This window comes from Thamnophis elegans, chromosome 11, assembly GCF_009769535.1.
Source record: "Thamnophis elegans isolate rThaEle1 chromosome 11, rThaEle1.pri, whole genome shotgun sequence".
In the NCBI taxonomy this organism is placed as follows: domain Eukaryota; kingdom Metazoa; phylum Chordata; class Lepidosauria; order Squamata; family Colubridae; genus Thamnophis; species Thamnophis elegans.
Genome location: NC_045551.1, coordinates 15,732,559 through 15,753,843, shown reverse-complemented (window position 1 = coordinate 15,753,843; position 21,285 = coordinate 15,732,559). Strand labels below are relative to the sequence as shown.

The window sequence follows — 21,285 nt, the reverse complement described above, 5'->3', positions numbered from 1 at the left end:
CGCCATCGAAATCATCCCTGGGGCAAAACTACCAAAACCCACATTATATGCCATGATGCCCTGGGAAATGCAAGAAATGTGCAAATACATAGACAAAAACCTAGCATGAGGGTTCATCGAACCAGCCAAGCCACAGGTTGTGGCACCAGTCCTCTTCAAAGAAAAAAATAGAGGGAACTATGAGACTGTGTATGGACTTTAGAGGAATCAATGCAGTGTGTGTGTGTGTGTGTGTGTGTGCGCGCGCGCGCGCACCACCTATACCCTCTCCCCCTCATGAAGGACATGCTATCTCACCTGGCCAAGGGAAAAGTCTTCACCAAACTAACCTCAGAAAAGCATACTACCGAGTATGGATCAGGGAAGCAGAGCAACTCTTTGTGATCCAGCAGATGCCAGCAACATGGCAGTGTCAGGCATGCAGCCAGTTCCTTTTGGGATCTTTGGCCTGCCACACTAATATTCTATTCTACTAAGCTGTTTCATTAGTGGGGAATTGGGAGGGGGAATAGTAAGGAGTAGAATGTGATGTTGTCAAAATAAAATTCCTTTCTGGAATCCAAGGTCATCCTTTGTCTCCACACCTCTGCACCTGACCAGAACGGGATGGGTGGAAATGCCAGCGTGGCAGTGGAAGATTGGGCCATGTGATGGACTTGTGGGTATGGGGGCAGGATCTTGAACTTTCAACTTGGGGGTGGGGAATTGGGAAGCTTTCAGATTTGGGTTTTCCCAGATGTGCCAACATGACTCTCTTAATAAATTGGAACTTTGAGCAATACTTTGCCTTGGACTCTGATTTAATTTTGGATGTTATTTGGAACCCTGACAGCACTGGGAGCAGTGCTACTCCAAAGAAACAACCAAGGAAACTTATAACTCTACGCCTACAACCTCCCGCAAGCTCACAGACATAGAGAGATGATGGGCCGCATGGGGAAAGGAGGCTTTTGCAGTGAGATGGGCATTGCTAACCTGGAGACACCTGTTGGAAGGGGGGCAGAAACCGTTTGAAATCTGGACTTACCACAAAAATCTTGAGGCGCTCAGAACTCAGTGGAAACTATCACCCAAACACGCCCAATGGGCTGAATATTTCAACCATTTTGACTTCGTACTAAAGCACATTCAGGGGGGAGGAACTTTCTAGATGATGCCCTCTTCTGCATGCCCCAGTGCAAATGCGAACAGAAGCAGGTGGTGGACACCATCATTCCCTCTACTCAAATAGCTGCCCAAGTGACCACCAGATGACAACGCCGTGACCGGCAAGACCAACCAACAAGTGACCTAACTACGAGACTCAAAACTAAACTGCTAGCAGACCCCTGGATCCAAAACAACCAACATATCTTGACAAAAAGAGATGGCCTTGCATGGAAGGGGATGAAATTCTATGTCCCAGAATCCCCATGCAAACTAATTCTCCAGAGGAGCTACGACGCCAAACCAGCAGGCCACTTTGGGTTCCTAAGGACTTTACACTTAGCCCGGAGGCAGTTCTGGTGGCCTGGTATAAAGAAAGATGTGAACAGTTATCTGAAAAGTTGCACAATCTGTGCCACAATGAAGAGATGACCAGGAAAACCTTCTGGACTGCTGCAACCAGTAGCAGAACCAACGAGGCCGTGGGAAGAGATCGCAATGGATTTTATAGTAGAGTTGCCAAAAAGTGGGGGAAACACGATGATTTGGACTGTAATAGACCTGTTCTCCAAACAGGTCCACTTCATACCCTGCAGCGGACTACCCTCATCTCACAAGCTGGCCAAACTGTTCCTGAAGCACATCTACCACCTCATGGAGTACCTCAAAGAATTATCTCAGACAGAGGGGTCCAGTTCATGGCTACGTTTTGGAGGGAGTTCCTGCAGTCCATTGGGTCATCCCAGGGCCTTAGTTTGGCTTTTCACCTGAGCACCAATGGGGGGACAGAGACTAAATGTTATAGTAGAGCAGTACTTGAGGTGCTATGTGAACTATCAGCAGTCCAATTGGGCAGACCTTCTGTCTTTTGCTGAGGTTGCATACAATAATGCTGTTCCCAGCAGCACATGACTAACACTGTTCAAAGTAGTGAGTGGCATGGACTTTGTTCCAATGCCTGAGTATCCAAGGGATCCCCCTTCCTCAGTCAGCTTGACTGACTGGATGTCAATGCTAAAAGCAACCTGGGAAAATGACAAAAAAGCGCTGGCTAAAGCGGCACAAACCTATAAGAAACAGGCAGATAAACACCAATCTCCACAACGACCATTCTGGGTGGGGGGAGAAGGTTTCCCTCTCCACAAAATATTTGAGGTTAAGACTCCCTAGCAAGAAACTGGGACCAATTCCCTATAGTAAAGATAATCAACCCAGTCACAGTGCAATTGAAACTGCCAGTATACATCCAGTATCCCATAGTAGCCTCTTAAAACCTGTGGTTGGATCCACTCTGAGACCACTACCAGGCCCTGTGGTCATAGAGGGCCAAACCCATTATGCGGTGCAACACATCCTTGATTCAAGGTGGCACAGGAGGCAACTCCAGTACTTAATCAAGTGGAATGGCTACCCCTTGTCAGAGGCATCTTGGGTAAAAAGTAGAAATATCCAGGCTGATCACCTTATAAAATGATTCCATTAAAAAAATCCAAACAAGCCTGGGGGGAGGACGTAGCCTTAAACAGGGATAAAGTTCAGAAGAAAATCAAACAAAGCACAGGCTTGACTGCGAACACATATTGCCTAATGGAGCACCTAATAAATCACTGGTTTTGTATTAAAAACTTGACTCGATAAGGGAGGTGTGGAATAGCCTTCTATTCAAGCATCTCTGAAGTAGTAGATCAGTAGCTGCTCCAGCCAGTACCTTAACTTGTCTGCAACTCTTCAGAACTCCTGGATGTATTCTGCCATCAATCGGTTCCCTTGTCTAAGAGCCCGTATCTCTGGTATGGGTTTCATCTTCAAACCTGGCTCTAAATTCCTCTAGGAAGTCATTGGTTTTCCCCAGGTCCAGTGTCTCTTCATCATGGAGGCCCATCATCCACTCCATCACTTCCCCTTCGAGGGCACAGCATTCACCATTGCCACCTTGTTGGGATAGTCTGGGGCGTATATTGGTCCAGAAAGAACAACAGTTTCTCCAGGCTCCCATCAAATGTGGCTTTTATTGGCAGAGGATCTGCAGGTGGAGGCCCCCAGTGTCCAGGAAACTTGCCATGCCTAGGAGGGTAGGATCACAGCTGGGCATCAGGCCACCCCAACTGGGGTGACAGCCAATCATCAGTGCCTGCAGGTGGGCTTGCAGCCTGGTGGTGCCACAAGCAGCCCTGCCTTGGCAGGGCTAGTTGAGGCAGCAGCTCTCCATGGGGGACTGGCTGCCCCTGCTGTAGAAGGCAAGCTCAGGTTCCAACTGGGTAGGGGCAATGGGGCCAGCTGGACACCAACCTTGGTCAATGGTTCTATTCGCCACACCAGTTCCACTCTGTTCACATCCAGAAGAAACCTCAGCTGCTCCGCCAATGGGCTGTAGCAGACAGTCAGGTATCTCCACTCTGCCTGATCATCCCACTCCACTGCCCTCTTTGCCTCCTGCTTTAGTACCTGGGCAAACAAAGTCCAAGGGGAGATCAGGGGAAACCTGGCTTTGACTGCCTCTGGTGGTCACCTTTTCCAGATGTCCTTTTCCACCTGGTAGAGGTCCCTGGTCACTATTCTTCCTGCACCACTTGTCACTTTGTCTTCTCTGCTCAAGTTTTTGGTTGGGCCATCATAACTTAGTCTCCAAAATCTGCTTGGACCGCTCCCTGAAATTCCTTCATTGGACCCTTGCCAGGCTTCACCACAGGTGAATGCTGTGCCCTCGAAGGGGAAGTGATGGAGTGGATGATGGGCCTCCATGATGAAGAGACACTGGACCTGGGGAAAACCAATGACTTCCTAGAGGAATTTAGAGCCAGGTTTGAAGATGAAACCCATACCAGAGATACGGGCTCTTAGACAAGGGAACCGATTGATGGCAGAATACATCCAGGAGTTCTGAAGAGTTGCAGACAAGTTAAGGTACTGGCTGGAGCAGCTACTGATCTACTACTTCAGAGATGCTTGAATAAAAGGCTATTCCACACCTCCCTGTCCCAGGGAATACTCAACCAGATCCACGACTGGTACTGGATGGCGACAGTGGTGGATCTCGACATAAGAGAACACAAGAAGCATGGTGCCCCTGGAACCAAACTGAAGAGGAACCAAGAAAGATGCCTACTGGGATGGAGGTCAGCATCTGACCAGGCTGTCCTGTGCTTTCGGTGTGGCCAGCAGGACCATAGGGTGGCTGTCAGATCCATGTATCTGCCATTCTTCAGTGGACAAAGATGGGGGGTTGGATTTGATACATTTTGTTCTTTCTCTTTTTTCTATGTATCCTAAGTATTCTATTTCTTGCCTTGCCTGTTTGTATAACTTTTTGCCTGATTTATAACTGTGGCCAGGCACCTCAAAGGTCTGGAAAATCCTCACCTCTTGGAGGATTCAAAAGGGGGGGGAGACATGTGGGTTGCAACTCCGGAATATGATCCTGAGAATCCCTGCTTATCTGCTTCTCAGAGAGGCCAGTACAAAAACATCTTCACACCTGCGGATTGGTGAGAATCCATATTGGTCGGGTGGGAGGGGTTCCTAAGTGCCTTTATCATGGATTGTATAGCCTGAGGCTCCCAGAACCTGCCTTGAATGTTGGCTTGCATTCACTCCTTTCTAATAAAAAGATTTTTTTTTAAAATACCAGGTTTTCAAGAGTCTATGCTTTTTTGAAGGGGGGAGAGGCAGGTTCTTAAAGTGGCTCAGTGCCTGGCACTCACTCCCCAGCCAGCAGCAAAGGCCCCTCCCCCCCAAGCTGAAGAAGCCACAGCAGAAGAGGTGAGATAAGTCAAATGTGGTGCACCAGGTCACAGAGGTCTCCGCTGCTAGCAGCAAGGGGGAAGGCAACCTTGACCAAGGAGAACCAGCAGCTGATCCTCTATGAGAGTGAAGACGAAGGGGAGAACAACCCCATGGTAAGTGGAGTCCTTTTGCAATCCCTGCGAAGATCATAGTGCCAAAGTTGGGAACCCAGGGAGAGATGAAGGCACTCATAGACTCAGGCTGCACCGGTATTTAATAAGCATTCAAATGGTGCTGAAGCTGGGGATATGAGTAAAAAGCTGTCCTAATCCATGAAATTCAAGCAGGTAGATGGCTCGCTTATAGGGAGCTCCCCAGCGACACACCTGACAGAGCTCATGCAACTAGAGATAGGCCAGCACCAAGAAGCCATCCAATTCATGGTAGCACTAAAGATGATGGAGGCAGTAATACTAGGGTTGTCCCGGTTAGATATTTGACCCCCTACCATATAGTGGTGAAAAGGAGAGAGATGAGTGAAGATGGGGAACACCCATCCTCAACAAGAAAACCAGGTGGAGAGGCGGAGAGGTAGAGAGTCAAGGGGGGATGATAAACACTTGAAAGCCACCTCTCTGCAGCCAGCAGGGATTCCTCACATCCCTAAAGAAGACATGGGGTAGGTGTTCAGTGAGAAAGAATGTGACATCCTACCCCCCCCCCCCCATCCCCACCCCACTGACAATGCTATAGAAATCCTGCCAGGAGCGAAACTCCCCAAGCCAAAGATGTACTCCATGACCCCAAAGGAGATGGAGAAACTAAGGAGTTATATTGACAAAAATCTAGCCTGGGGGTTCATTCTACTGGCCAAATCCCATGTGGTGGTCCCAGTGCTGTTTAAGGAGAAGGATGGGTCATTGAGGCTGTGCATCAATGGAGTGTGTGTATAAAAAATATACCCCCTTCCCTTAATGAAGGACACGTTGGCCACTTGGCCAAGGGGGAGATCTTCACAAAACTAGATTTGAGGGAAGCATACTACAGAGTATGGATCAAAAAGGGCAACAAATGGAAAACTGTCTTCAACTGTCCATTAGGAAGTGATGCCATTTGGGCTCCAAGGAGTCCCCATAGTATTCATGCAGCTGATTAACAAGGTGCATGACCACCTGTACAAAGAGGTCACAGTGTACCTGGGTGACATCCTCATTTACACAGAGACAATGGAGGAGGACATAAAATGAGTGAACCAGGTCCTCAAGAGACTCTTGGAGGCAAACCTATATGCCAAACTATCCAAATGTGAGTCCCGGTTCCACCACAAAACCGCGGACGACAAAATCACGCTCGACGAAAGCGTGTACGTGACATCATCACAGCGCGACGAAAACATTGCGCTGTGATCGATAAATGTAAAAATAAAGCGAAAACCTTACCCTAACCCCCCCAAACCTAAACCTAACCCTAAACCTAACCCTTAACCTAACCCTAAACGGAACCCTTAACCTAATGCTAAACGTAACGCTAACCCTTAACCTAACGCTAAACGTAACCCTAACGCTCTAAACCTAACCCTAACCCTTAACCTAACCCTAACCCTAACCCTAAACCTAACCCTTACCTTTATGTGAATCAGCTTGCTTTAATTTTATTTTTATTTCAATTTTTAATTTTTGTCGTCGTGCTGTGATGACGTCAAATGCGCACTTTCGTCGAGCGTGCTTTTGTGGACCGCGGTTTTGACGGGTCATGGTGAGTCCCACAAGACTTGCCTAGATAACCTTGGCTACTGAGTGTCATACAATAGGATAGAGATGGAACCAGGGAAAGTAAAAGCCATATTAGAATGGCAAGCTCCTTGAACCAATTTATTTATCCTTTCCTTCACGAAAATCATCCTGCCAATCACCAAATTATTAAAAATGGGAGGGGGATGAAAACATTGACCTAGTCAACCACTAAACTGGGTGATGGAGTGCCAAGACGCTTTCAAGGAATTGAAAAGACTGTTGGCAGAGGAGCTGATCCTAAAACACCCCCAACCCCAAGGAACCCTTCACCATCCAAGTTGATGTCAGTGCTGTAGCTGTGGGGGCAGTGCTCCTCCAGAAAAACCAAGAGAGGAAATTGCAACCATGCATTTACACCTCCTGAAAACTTACCAAGACTTAGAGGTGCTGGGCAATGTGAGAAAAAAGCAGCTTTTGCTGTGAGATGGGCATTACTAACTTGATGCCAGTTCCTCAAGAGAGTGCCTTTTGAAGTGTGGATTGATCATCAGAAATTTAAGGTGCTGAGACCCCCTGAAAGCTCTCCCTGAAAGTGTGGTGGGCACAATACTTCAATTGATTCAACTTTGAGCTGAAATATATCCCGAGGAAGGAGAGAACCTTTTAACTGACACCTTGTCCCGCATGCCACGGTACAAGAGCAACTGAGAAGAAGTGGTAAATGTCATCACCCTCCCCAAACAATGACCAGCATAGGCAACATGAGGCAGCAGGTGAGAAAGTAAGCATAGCATCCAAGCGGCAAGCTGACCCAGTAACTAAAAAGGAAGTTACAATTTGATTCATGGTTCAAGGCCCATGGGGGGAAGCTGATGTTGAGAGAAGGACTGGCGTGGAAGTGGGACAAACTGTATGTCACTAGTACCCTGCGAATCCACATCCTGCAGCAGAGTTATGACACCAAGTAAGCTGGCCACTTTGGGTTCTTAAAAACTGTAAGGTAAAGGTGAAGGTTCCCCTCACACACATGTGCTAGTTATTCCCAACTCTAGGGGGCAGTGCCCATCTTCATTTCAAAGCCGAAGAGCCAACGCTGTCCAGAGACATCTCTGTGATCATTCGGCACTCGGAATGCTGTTACCTTCCCACCAAAGGTGGTCCCTATTTTTGTACTTGCATTTTTATGTGCTTTCAAACTGCGAGGTTGGCAGAAGCTGGTACAAGTAACGGTAGCTCACTCCATTATGGAATCATTAGGGATTTGAACTGCTGAACTGCCAACCTTTCTGATCAACAAGCTTAGCGTCTTAGCCACTGAGCCACCTTTTAAAAACTGTACATTTATTTAAAAGACAGTTCTATTCTATTCTATTTATTAAATTTATAGGCCGCCCAATCCCGAAGGACTCCGTTCTGGTGGCCAGGGATGAAGAAGAACATGGAAAGCTATGTGAAACTTTGCAGTGTGTGCAGCAATGAAAATAAGACCAGGGAACAGTCCAGGATTGTTGCAACAAGTGGCAGAGCCAACACAACCCTGGAAGGAGATAGCAATGGACTTTATAGTTGAACTTCCAGAATGCGGGGTTAATACTGTGATTTGGATGGTGATAGACTTATTTTCCAAACAAGTCCACTTTGTAGCCTGCTCAAGCCTCTCATCTGCCCAGACACTGGCCAAAATTTTCCTTCAGCATATCTACTGGCTGCATGGGGTGCCAAAGAGAAACCTCTCGGACCAGGGGGTCCAATTCATTGCTAGGTTTTGGACAAGAGTTCATAAAGTTGATAGGATCCTCCCAAGGGTTTAGTTCAGCATTTCATCTGAGCATGAACAGAATGGAACAAGAGAACGTAATGATAGAACAATAATTAAGATGCTATGTCAACTATCAGCAGTGTAACTGGGCAGACCACTTGCCGTTTGTTGAAGTTGCGTACAATAATGCAGTACATAGCAGCATGGGGCTCACCATGTTCGAAGTAGCCAAAGAGGTGGAGTTTTGTCCCCATGCCAGAATACCCTCAGGAACCCCCTTCCTCAGTGAGCTTAGCTGAATGGCTGGGTTCTTTAAAAAATGCATGGGGGAATGTAAAATGAGCACTAGCTAAGGTAACAGAGACTCAGAAATTGCAGGCAGATAAGAGGTAGTCACCCCAGAAACTGTTCCATATAGGGGGGAAAGTGTATTTGTCTACAAAGTATCTGAAATTAAAGTTATCCTGCTGAAATTTGGGTCCAAAATATATAGGACATTTCCCCATAGTGAAAACCATAAACCCAGTCACAGTCTACTGTAAACCTCATCTACTGGAAAAAATTGTACTTGATGTTCCACTGCAGTCTGCTTAAGCCAATGGTGGGGCCAGAACTAAGGCCAGTAGCAAGATTAGCTGCAGGTCCAATCATAGTGGGAGGTGGAAACACTATGAGGTTAAAAGGATCCTGGATTCTAGACTCTACAAGGATTCCAGACTGTACTAGATTATCCAATACCTAGTCCAGTGGAAGGGATACCCAATATCAGAAGCAAGATGGTTAAAAGTGCAAAATATGAAGGCAGATAGATTGATAAAGAAATTTCATAAGAAATAACCCCAGGGACCAAAAAGTCCTCCCTAGGGACTTAAGAAACCCATGAACTCTATTAATGTATGTGTACTTAATGTTTTCCAGATGCTTCTCACTTTCTAAGGGTCAACTTCGAAATGGACCCATCTAAGACTATCAACTATGAAATGGACCTGTGCTGCCACAGCCGTCTTTTCATATCTCAGCTTGCCACACTGTAATGTGGGGAGGGAGAAGTTTGAAATCAGAGCAGACGATAATAGATTTTCTTGTGGAAACTCATCTCAACAGGTGCTGGCCAGAGACTTGAAGGAGTTACCTGAGAGACACCAGAATACCTAATTGGGCAATGTGACCTGTGATAAGGAGGGAGGAGAATGTCTATTCTTTAATTATTGAAATCCACAGAAAATAGAATTGGTTTTGCTTTCATGAAATAAAGCAGTTCTTAAAGAGATCTGATTGTCTCTCAGAGTGCTGACTTGTTTGGGTTTGTCAGTCAGAACCTTGACATCAGATATTTTGGGTGCAAAACTTCAGATCCAGCTTTGCTAATCTGTAACCACTTGGCTTTCGTAAAGTGTACTTTTGTTAACAATGGATTTGAAAGTCTTTCTTTTCTAACTGACCAAGTTGGGTCGGCTCACCCTCTCATCTGAGTAGGGGTCATCAAAACATAACTAGTTCTATGAAGGAAACACTTGAATTGAATCAATTCCCAAGTTCATCATTTGAAACATCTAAAAAAAAGCAAATTAATCCTAATCTTCCAAGTAAAGGATACACAAGCAGTATCTTTAGGGTGAGATACTGACATTGCTCAATCACACTAAATAATATTCTAACTTTCTGTTATTCTGCAAAACTAAAGCCTAATTATTCATAAAACCTGATACAAAGTTGTAATAATCAAATCCTTTACTGAGAGAACAGGTGTCTTGTGAGATGAAACATTTCTTTCTGCCAGTCTACATGAATAATTGAAATAGTTTAGTTTTTTAATAAATATTTTTATTGTACATATTTATTTATTTATTTATTTAATTGGTTTGTATGCTGCCCACTCTCGAGAGACTCAGGGCGGCTTACAAGTAAAAAAAGGAAGGGGGGGGACATACAAAAAATAAAAACATTACAAATTCCACAACATTCATAACTTAGGATGGGGCTGGATAAATCAACAGCCCCAGGCCTGCCGGAACAGCCAGGTCTTGGTCGCTTTGCGGAAGGCTGGAAGGGTAGTAAGGGTCCGGATCTCAACGGGGAGATCGTTCCATAGGGCCAGAGCAGCTACAGAGAAGGCCCTCTCCCGGGGAGTCGCCAGCCGACATTGACTGGCAGATGGAATCCGGAGGAGGCCTAGTCTGTGCGATCTTATGGGTCTCTGGGAGGTAACTGGCAGGAGGCGGTCTCTCAGGTAGCCAGGTCCGATACCATGTAGGGCTTTAAAAGTAACGACTAGCACCTTGAAGCATGTCCAGAGACCAATGGGAAGCCAGTGCAGCTCACGGAGGATAGGTATAACGTGGGTATACCATGGGTGTACCTAGGTACACCCACTATTGCTCGCGCGGCGGCGTTCTGGACTAACTGAAGTCTTCGAACACTCTTCAGGGGCAGCCCCATTAGAGCGCGTTACAGTAATCATGTTACATTTTCTTTATAATACATCACATTTGCAGTTTTGTAGCAGCAGTGTACTGGCTGTATCTAGTCCTTTTTGAGTATACATAGTTTTAGGTTGTTGTTGTTAGTTGCGAAGTCGTGGACAACCTTGACTATATGCACTTTTGTTGGCAAGGTGATGCCTCTGCTTTTTGTATGCTTTCTAGATTTGCCATAGCTTTCCTCCCCAGGAGCAAGCGTCTTTTAATTTCTTATGCATAGTTGATACATCCTGATTATAACCAATATTCTCTTAATCATACATTTATAATGTCTTTTAAATACATAATGTTGCATGTCATAGTTATAGACATTATTTTCATAATTGTACCATAACATTCTATATATTTATCTCTCTCCTTTCCGCTCTCTACTTCCTTTTCCTTTCTCCTCCCTTCTCCTCTTCTCTTCTCCCCTCTTCTCTCTTCTCTCTTCCCCACTTGCCCCTCCTTCCCTGTCTCCTATTCCTCTCTCCTCGTCCATTTCCTTCTCTCCTTTCCCCTTTCTACTTCCCTCTTCTTCCTTCTCCTCTTCCCTTGACTTTTCTCTCCTCCTCTCCCCTGCCCCGCTCTACTCCACTTCCCTCTCTCCCTTCATCTCTCCACTTTCCTTTTCTTTCATGTTTCTCCTTTCTTTATTATATATAAACTTCCATTTCCCTGAGAGGTAAAATGTATTTTCCGGGTACCGTCTCTTTCAAATAATATCATACATTTTCTTGGACTTACATTTAAGGAAAACACACTTAATATGATCTCTTTTTTTACATACCGTATTTTTCAGACTATAAGACACACCAAAATTTTGAAAAGGTAAATTTAAAAAAACGTTTTTGCACTGTGTAGGCCTCCCAAACCCTCTGCATATCTCATTTTTTGTGAAAAACAGGATGTAGAGAGTTTGAGATGGAATGCAACTGGTCTTCTCGTACCCTTCACCACCCCTTTTGCATCCCCAGGGTTCCCCCCCAGCCACTCACCTCTACCGTTTCTCCTCTGCTGAAAGAACCCTAGCCGTTCGCGCCGGCCAATGGGACCCAGCCTCTTCAGTCCCAGACCCTTTGTCAGGGGCCATTTGGCAAAATACTGTTTACCCTGGCCTTTTGCGCTCAAGAGACAGTTCACTGCCAGCCAATCGGAGGCAGAGAGAGAGAGAGAGAGAGAGAGAGAGAGGGAGGGAGGGAGGGAGGGATGGAGGGAGAGAGTGTTCCCTGTGGAGTTTCCTCTCTGGGGGTTTGTTTCTCCCCCCTTCCTTCTGGATCATTCTTTGGAGGGAAGCAGGCAAGGGGGGGGGAGTGTGGGTATCTGCTCATTTTAACCATGAGTATGTGTGTGTGTGATGCCCCAAACGAGACCTGTGAATGCCTCTGTGTATTCCCCCCCCTTCGCCCTCCTTCTGGGTCATTAAGGGGGAGCTGCAGTTTTTCTACTCACTTTTCCCCCCTCTTCTGAGAAATTTGGGACAAATGGGTGACATGCTCATGCACCTTTACCTTTCACTCGTTTGAGCTCTTTCATCTGCATATAAAAGCTATGCAGTTATATTTCCTTTTCTGCTCTGAATACAATTTTGATTTTTCTTTTGAGGTTTAAAATGGTTAATTAAACCTATAAAAAGAAATGATTTTGAGATATTTTGCTTACATTTGTAAATGTTTTAACATAATGAGAATTTGCTTCCATCTGAATGGAATCTGGATTTGACTCAACATACCTCATTAAGTTTATTTTATTTTGAAGCTGTTTAGCTTGTTATTTTTGAAGCTGTTCTTCCTACCTCCCTCTTTGATGTTGAAATCAAAGTGCTCCATCCTATGTCACTGTTTGTTCGTTTATTTGTCTCTGAGTCTCTGACAGCTGCCTTTGGAGAATTTGCTTCCATCTGAATGGAATCTGATATTTTGGAGTGTTGACTCAAAGTGCCACTTTTTGGATTGCTTGTTTTATTTTTTGAAGCTGTTCTTCTTCCCTCCCTCCTTTACGCCTGAGTGCATTTTAAAATGTTTATGAGTCAAGGTGCCCCGCTGAACACTTTCTCCTCCCCCCTCTCCCTTCCCTTCCTCTGATTGGCTGGCAGTGAACTGTCTCCTGAGCACAAAAGGCTGGGGTGAACAGTATTTCGTCAAACGGCCCCTGATGAAAGGTCTGGGACTGAAGAGGCTGGGTTCCATTGGCCGGTGCAAACACCTAGAGTCCTTTCAGTAGAGGAGAAATGGTAGAGGTGAATGGCTAGGGGCGGAATCCTGGGGACAAAAAAGGGGCGGTGAAGGGTATGAAGTGAATAGTCCTAGACCCGTTTGAGATGCCTGCAAAGTGCTCCTGGGGGCTGGGGGGGTGACAAAATGGGCAAAAAATGGGCCTGCTTTTTGCAAAAAAACAGGACATGCATAGACTTTGGGAGGCTTATAGAGTGCTCCTGGGGATTGTGAGAGGGCAAAAATGGCCCGTTTTTTGTTCCTTTTGCCGTCCTCAGCCCACAGGAGCACTTTGCAAGCCTCCCAAACCCTCTGCACATTCATTTTTGCAAAAAATGGGATGCACGGGGGCGGGGTTTCGGGAGGCCAAAAATGCTGTATTCAGTGTATAAGACCAGATTTTCACCCTCTTTTGGGGTGGAAAAGGTGCATCTTATACTCCGAAAATTATGGTACATAGTATTGTATGTCATAATAGTATCCATTATTCCTAAGGTTGTACCATTACAATCTATGCATTTGTTACTCTATGCGTGTTGATTTACAGTTGTACAATCCAATAGAACTATTGCTGGCTATGTATATTTTTATATATATCTTTGTATCTGTATTTATTTCTAATCTGTTAATCCTCTTTCACTATTAAGTTTTTCTACTTTCTACACCTATTATCCAACCATTTATGCATTGTCCCATATTGAGTGGTATTCTGTTTCTCCTTAAGCTTTAAATTCCATTGTTAACATGTCCCATTTTGGCATGTTCTAATTTTTTTTTTTTACCATCTCATTTATAGGTATACTCCGTTTTTCCAATTTTGTGCATAGGTAATTCTAGCTGCTGTTATTATATGTAACATTAAATATATAATTCCTTTATTGTACTTCCCCAGTAGTATGTTGTTGTTAGTTAGTTGCGAAGTCATGTCTGACCCATCGCGACTCCATGGACAATGTTCCTCCAGGCCTTCTTGTCCTCTACCATCTTCTGGAGTCCATTTAAGCTCACGCCTACTGCATCCAGTGAGTCCTTCCTTCTCATTAGGTGGCCAAAGTATTTGAGTTTCATTTTCAGGATCTGGCCTTCCAAAGAGCAGTCAGGGTTGATCTCCTCTAGGACTGACCGGTTTGATCACCTCGAAGTCCAAGGGACTCGCAGGAGTCTTCTCCAGCACCATAGTTCCAAGGCCTCAATTCTTTGACGCTCAGCTTTTCTTATGGTCTAACTTTCACAGCTATACATTGCAACTGGAAAAAACCATAGCCTTGACTATACGCACTTTTGTTGGCAGGGTGGTGTCTCTGCTTTTTATTAAGAGTTGCCTAGGTTTACAATAGCTTTCATTTTCAGGAGCAAGTGTCTTTTATTTTCTTGGCTGCAGTCATGTTGGCAATCTGCATGTTGGCAATTTGATCTCTGGTTCCTCTGCCTCTTCGAAATCCTGCCTGTACTTCTGATAGTTCTCAATCCACATACTGCTGGAGCCTAGCTGTAGGATTTTGAACATAACTTTACTAGCATGTGAAATGATTGCCGTGATGTAGTAGTTTGAACATTCTTTGGCATTGCCCTTCTTTGGAGTGTAAACTGACCTTTTCCAATCCTGTGGCCACTATTGAGTTTTCCAAATTTGCTGATAAATTGAGTGTAGCACTGCATTGTCTTTTAAGATTCTGAACAGCTCAGCTGGAATACTGTCACCTCCACTAGCTTCGTTGTTTCTCAGATTTTCTAAGGCCCATTTGACTTCACACTCTAGGATGGTTGGCTCAAGGTCAGTGACCATCCTATCTTGGTTTTCAGGGATGTTACGCTCATTCTTGTATAGATCTTCTGTATAATTTTGCCACCTCTTCTTAATCTCTTCTGCTTCTGTTAGGTCCCTGCCATTTCGGCCCTTTATTATGCCCTCTTTTGCATGAAACGTTCCCTTCATATCTCCAATTTTCTTGAAGAGATCTCTGGTCCTAACTATTCTATTGTTTTCTTCTATTTCTTTGAACTGTTCATCTAAGAAGGCATTATTATCTCTTCTAGCTATTCTCTGGAATTCTGCACTCAATTGGGTGTATCTTTCTCTTTTTCCCTTGCCTTTTAGTTCCCTTCTTTCCTCAGATATTTGCAAAGCTTCTTCAGACAGCCATTTTGCCTTCTTGCATTTGTTTTTCCTTGGGATGGCTTTAGTTGCTACCTCTTGTATAATGTTGCGAACCTCCATCCATAGTACTTCAGGCACTCTGTCTATCAGTTCTAATTCCTTAAATCTGTGTCACCTCTACTGTATATTCACCAGGGATATGATTTAGTTCATACCTCAGTAGCCTAGTGCTTTGCCCTACTTTCTTCAATTTAAGCCTAAATTTTGCAATGAGAAGCTCATGATCTGAGCCACAGTTAGCTCCTGGTCTTGTCTTTACTGACTGTATAGAGCTTTACTGACTGTATAGAGCTCCAGAAATGGAGATCTTTGGCTGCAGAGCACATAGTCAATCTGATTTCTGTGTTGACCATCTGGTGATGTGTAGAGTTCTCTCTTGGGTTGTTGGAAAAGAGTGTTTGCTATGACCATCATGTTTTCTTGACAAAATACTATCAGCCTGTGCCCTGCTTTATTTTGTACTCCAAGGCCAAACTTGCCTGTTATTCTGGTTATCGTTTGGCTTCTTACTTTAGCATTCCAATCCCTTATGATGATAAGGACATCATTTCTTGGTGTTCATTCTATAAGGTGCTACAGGGCTTCATAGAACTGGTCAATTTCATCATCTTCAGCACGAATGGTTGGGGCGTAGACTTGGACTGCTATTATGTTGAATGGTTTGCCTTGGATTAAAACTGAGATCATTCTGTCAGTTTGGGGAGCGTATCCCAGTATTGCTTTTCCTATTCTTTTATTGACTGTGAAGGCTAGTCTATTTCTTCTGAGGGATTCTTCCTTGTATTAGTATACCTGATGGTCATCTGAATTAAATTCACCCATTCATGTCCATTTTAGTTTGCTGATTCCTAACATGTCGATGTTCAATCTTGTCATCTCTTGTTTGACCACGTCCAGCTTGCCTTGATTCATGGATCTTACATTCCAGGAGCATAGATCTTTACAGCATTGGATTTTCCTTTCACCATCAGATACATCCACAGCTGAGCATCCTTTCGGCTTTGGCCCAGCCACTTCACTCTTTCTGGTACTACTAGTACTAGCCCTCTGCTCTTCCCCAGTAGCATATTGGACACCTTCTGATCTGAGGGGCTCATCTTCCAGCATCATATCTTTTTGCCTTTTGGTACTGTCCATGGGGTTTTCATGGCAAGGATACTGGAGTGGGTTGCCATTTCCTTCTCCAGTGGATCATGTTTTGTCAGAGCTCTCTACTATGACCTGTCTATCTTGGGTGGCCCTGCATGGCATAGCTCATAGCTTCATTGAGCTATGCAAACCCCCTTCGCCACAACAAGGCAGTAATCCATGAAGGGGAGGCAATAATCCATGAAGGGATTTGGAGTGGATGGATAGAAATCAAGTAGAAATCAAGTAGAAATAAATAAAAGGAAATTTGAAAATGAAAAAAAACCCACCTCCCTGCATTCAGAGTTAATTATTTGGACATGTACAATAAGACACCAGACACCCAACCACAGAATCTGGCTAAATTTATAATGCAATTTATGCCTGTATAGTTTTGACTCTTAAGTTTATATTGCTAGGAATCACATAAATGCCTATATAAAAGAGCAAGCACTTTAGCACACATATAACATCTCTTGTGAGTTCAGTTAAAGAGTCCAGATTTCATTCTGTACTCTGGAGCCAATAACCCTCATCCTTCACCCAATGCCTGTTTCGTTTCACAGAAAAAGGGCAATGAAAATTTCCCTTCCAGTTCTAATAGCATGCCAGAAGATAAATTGGATAGAAAAAAGTGGTATTTGACCTAATTTCCAAGCAAATATGTTTGCAGATAGAAGCTGGTCAGAGATGAGCATGCATGGCTGCATAAATAACTGAAACAACAGAATGGCAAAAATCTTTTAATCTAAGTAGGTCTTCTGGTTTGAAAAAATGACTATTTTTCTCTGGTCTTTCATTAGCCTTCAGTAATTTATCAGTGAATATTCTTGTTACAGCACTTTAAAGGATTTGGAGTATTTTGGTATGCATAAAGACATGTTAGTGAGCTGGTATGCCTTCCTGAATAATACTAATAAAATAATTGTCTTTTACAGGATTACATCGAAATGTCTGTCCTGGGCGTTGGCCAACCAGATGCTTTCATAAGCAGAGCAAATTAGAGGCCATTATCACATGTTCCTCAGGCACATTACCTATGGACTTTCTAATGATCACCTTTAAAGTTGTAGGCATTGTCCTCTTTCAAAGCCAAAATCACTGATCTTCCCCATCGCACATTAGTGAATTTCATGTTAAAAAATTATAACAACGAGCAACAAAGGACAGACTTGTCACAAGTCTGGCCAAATCAATCAACTGACATTTAGATTGCATGCCTCAAAGCAGAGTCTTTCAGAGAATGTAATGTCACTGTGGAAGAGATAGTGCATACTTAAAATATCTTCTGCCATTTCAAAGTTAGTAACAAATGTCCCCGTTATCCCATGAGTAAGTGCACTCATAAATTCCTTGGAGAGCTAGGAGAGAACAGATCTTTCTAATTGAGACTACCAATCTATGCCCAGAAAAACCACTTTTCATTTTATATACCTGTGAAAAGTGATGGTAGTTTATTGATTGTCCTTGCATATTTTTCTTGTTATCAGACTTCGGTATTCTAAAGTTTTTGAAGGAAAGAGATTTTCATCAGCTAAATCAATCCTGATGGTTTAATGAATATCTTTCTAATCCTAATATTCCTTTACTTGAATTGATTGAATGGGGAATGAGGGAATAATTATACTGACACATCTAATGTTGGATGTCTGTTTATGAAGTGAATGAAACAGGGAGCAAACATTTATGTTATTTGTTTACTCTGACATCCTTTATATACCAGAACATATACAAAGTTTTAATGATACTCAGTAGCAAATAAATTTCATCTAAAATAACATATTTTTAAACAACATAATCTAATATAAACTAATACATGACTGAAAAATGCTCTTATTCAAAACAAAATATTGAAACACTAATGTGATTTTTGAAACCTGTATGTGACAATATTCAAAATTATGAGAAATTTCAAATGATTTTGGAGATTTTACCTTATTGTTTCCTGGAGAAGATGTGTATGTGGTAGCTTTCCTTTCCAGCATAAGTTATCAACATTAAACCTGTACTATCTGAATATAATACAATATAGAATATGTACTATCATTTAAAATTTCAATGATGGTCTATAAATGTATTTTTTTCATAAGGGACTTCAGGAAAAAGGGGAAGATTATATAAATCAACAAAAAAAAATTGAATTTATATTCACCTAACAGAAAATTTCTGAAAGTGGTTGGCATGAATGTGGAGCCACATCAACTTAGGTAACCCCAGTAACTTTGCTATTTGAGAGCAGACTTTTTTCTGGCAAGAAAACCTTTCTCTTTATGACTTTCTCTTTATGCAAGGAGAACCAATAAAGTAAAACACATATTGTTCTTTTGCATGTTTTCACAAAATACAACTAAAAACATGACATATTCTGTTTCTGCTGAGGCCAAATTTGTGTGGAATTTCTTCACAATACTGTCATCATAATTTTAAGATGACCTAAAATAAGATTATGCTGATTCTAGACCTTTAGGAATTTTTTTGCACAAAAGCATGGGGAGAATAAAAACAAAACAATTAAACAAATGCAGCAAATAAAAAAAAATCCTACTCTCCACGTCTCTATAATGTATGCACATAAAATATGGCACATAACAATTAACACCAAATGGGGATAGGAATAATCTTTATTTAGCCAAATTGAAGGGAGGGGAAAATGAAAGTGGGTGCAACTAGAAAGGAATAAGAAACTGAAATGTATTTACATTCTCCTGACACGCCCATATTAGGAATGTGAATTATGCCCACATAGCTTGTAAAAAAATGCCACTTCCAGCAAATACTAATCAACCTCTTCAATGTCAACACAAGCTTGCTATGTTAGTTCAGCTTCTGTTCTGCACCAGGGGTAGTGGGAAGGCCAGAGCTCAGCAGGCATGCTTGGGTAGGATTGTCACACACTCCTGTTCCCCACCTCCTATGCTGTCCAATGATTCCAGCCTGCTCAGGTGCTCCTCACTTCTTCCAAGGACCTTTTCTAGCTGTCCACGGAGTGCCTGGATCTTCTCCAGTTCTACTTGAAGGATCTGTTCTTGTCTGGAGTTGATGAGGCCAAGCACAAAAGGAAGGAGATTATGACAAGGTGTATCAACTTGTTCTGAACACAATATAGATCCTACAAATTGTAACATAATGCCACTACCGTACTGACATGAAGAAAAGAGTGGAAAATTATAGGCATACAAACAGACATCCCCCCCATCCAATCCTTTTCAACACTGTGAAGCAACAATCTTTTTTTAGATAGGCAATGAGTAATATATACCAATCTTTTCTTGCAACTAAAAAAGGGGAATAATCTTCCTCACCTGTCAGGGTGATTATGACACTTCACCAAATCGCAATAGAGTTGTTTTTCTACTTTCAGAGTTTCATTCAGCTGCTTCTTCTCTGCTACTAAGCCCTCCAACATCTCCAGCAGCTGCAACATGAACAGTCCACTTCAATTGGCAATAAATGTAGGTTTCATTGCTTACATTTAAGTTTGCTACAAGTCCCCTATTGGCTTTTGGTGACTGCCTGAACTCCTGCAGTTTTCTTGTCAGGTTTTTGAAAGTCGTATGCCATGTTGTTCCTCCTGGGAATGAGAGGGGGACTGGCTCAGAGTCACCCAGCTGACTTTGTGCTTAAGGTAGGAATCACTCACAATCTCTAGCCTGATACTTTACTTGCTATACCAAAGTGGCTCTCAGTGTATCTCAGCAATACCATAAAAATAATAACACTATATACAGAATCCCATTTCCTTTGAACAAAGGCAGGACAGAAGCTTAAGTCACGCTAGTTTGAATTCATCATATGACACCTTTTAAATCCGTGGCACGACAAAACCGCGCTCATCAAAATAGTGGTGATAAAACCGCGACGTCATCACCGCGCGTCATCACCGCTGCGACAACAGTGCGGCGACAGAAGGGCGCTTTAAAACAGCGCAGCGGCAGAAAGCCGATTTAAATTAAGGTAAGGGTTAGGATTCGGTTTAGGGGTTAGGTTTAGGTTTAGGTTTAGGGTTAGGTTTAGGGATAGGGTGCTGAGTGCTTCGGAAGGCACGGATTTGCCCTCCGCGATTATGTCATCGAGGTAGGGTCGTGTTTTTCCTTAGCGCTTCGAACGGCGCTGATTTGCCCTCCGCACTTATGTCGGCGCGGATAAGGGCTTTGCAGTTTTGTGGTGGAACCTTTTAAATCATACCTGTTGCCTTTTGTTTCCTATGGCTTCCTGTCCCTGTGCTTCCATTTTTGCTACCTTTTCCTGAAGCATCAAAACTTCTTGAGTAAGTCTTTCAATTGCTGGTATTTCTTCAGGATCAATCAATTGCATCTGCAAGTCCTGAAAAAGAACAAGAATATGTCCTGGAGAATTAAAGAAAGAAACTCGGTGTTCGCATCATGACAGAGGAAAACAGCAACAAAACTTTAATGATATGATTAATTTTCAAAGAAGCTTTCAAATTAAAAGTCTAGCACAGGTCTGGGAATAAAGACAAAATGAACAGGTCTGTTTTATATTAAAATTCCTACTGCTTATAACTATATATAATATATTGATATTAAAATGTAAATTTTCTACTTTCTGGAACAAAAACAAAGAAACAAGAAAGCAATACAATTTGCTCACTACTACCAACACCGTAAAATCAGCAGAAAGACAAAACTGAAAATATTTTTGTAAGCAATCTAACCTTAATTAGTTCTTCTTTGATCTGGGTACTTCTAGTAAGAGCTTCAATATCAGAGGATTGAACTTGAAGCTCCTCCTCTTGGGAAGCCACCACAGACTTAAGAGCAGAGAGTTTCAGCTATGGGAGAAAACAAATGAAGATAATTTTGTATCCTAAAATCCCTAAATCCTTTGATAGTGATAGACCAACCATTTGGCACAATTTGGTCTAAGAGTCCAGCGCTATCGTCCTTTGATTGGAAGAATGGGTGTTAGGCAGTAAACACTATTTTAACCAAGCTAAAAATTGAGC

General features: G+C 43.0%; 1 protein-coding gene across 1 annotated transcript in view; it reads right to left on the bottom strand.

The window, feature by feature from the left end:
- The window catches only part of LOC116514971 (myomegalin-like), a 127,797-nt gene that overhangs the window by 69,686 nt on the left and 36,826 nt on the right, over nucleotides 1–21,285 (bottom strand). The window contains 4 exon segments of the mRNA XM_032226830.1: nucleotides 19,228–19,349; nucleotides 19,622–19,734; nucleotides 20,505–20,642; nucleotides 20,995–21,111. Coding sequence (XP_032082721.1) covers nucleotides 19,228–19,349; nucleotides 19,622–19,734; nucleotides 20,505–20,642; nucleotides 20,995–21,111 — 490 coding nt within the window.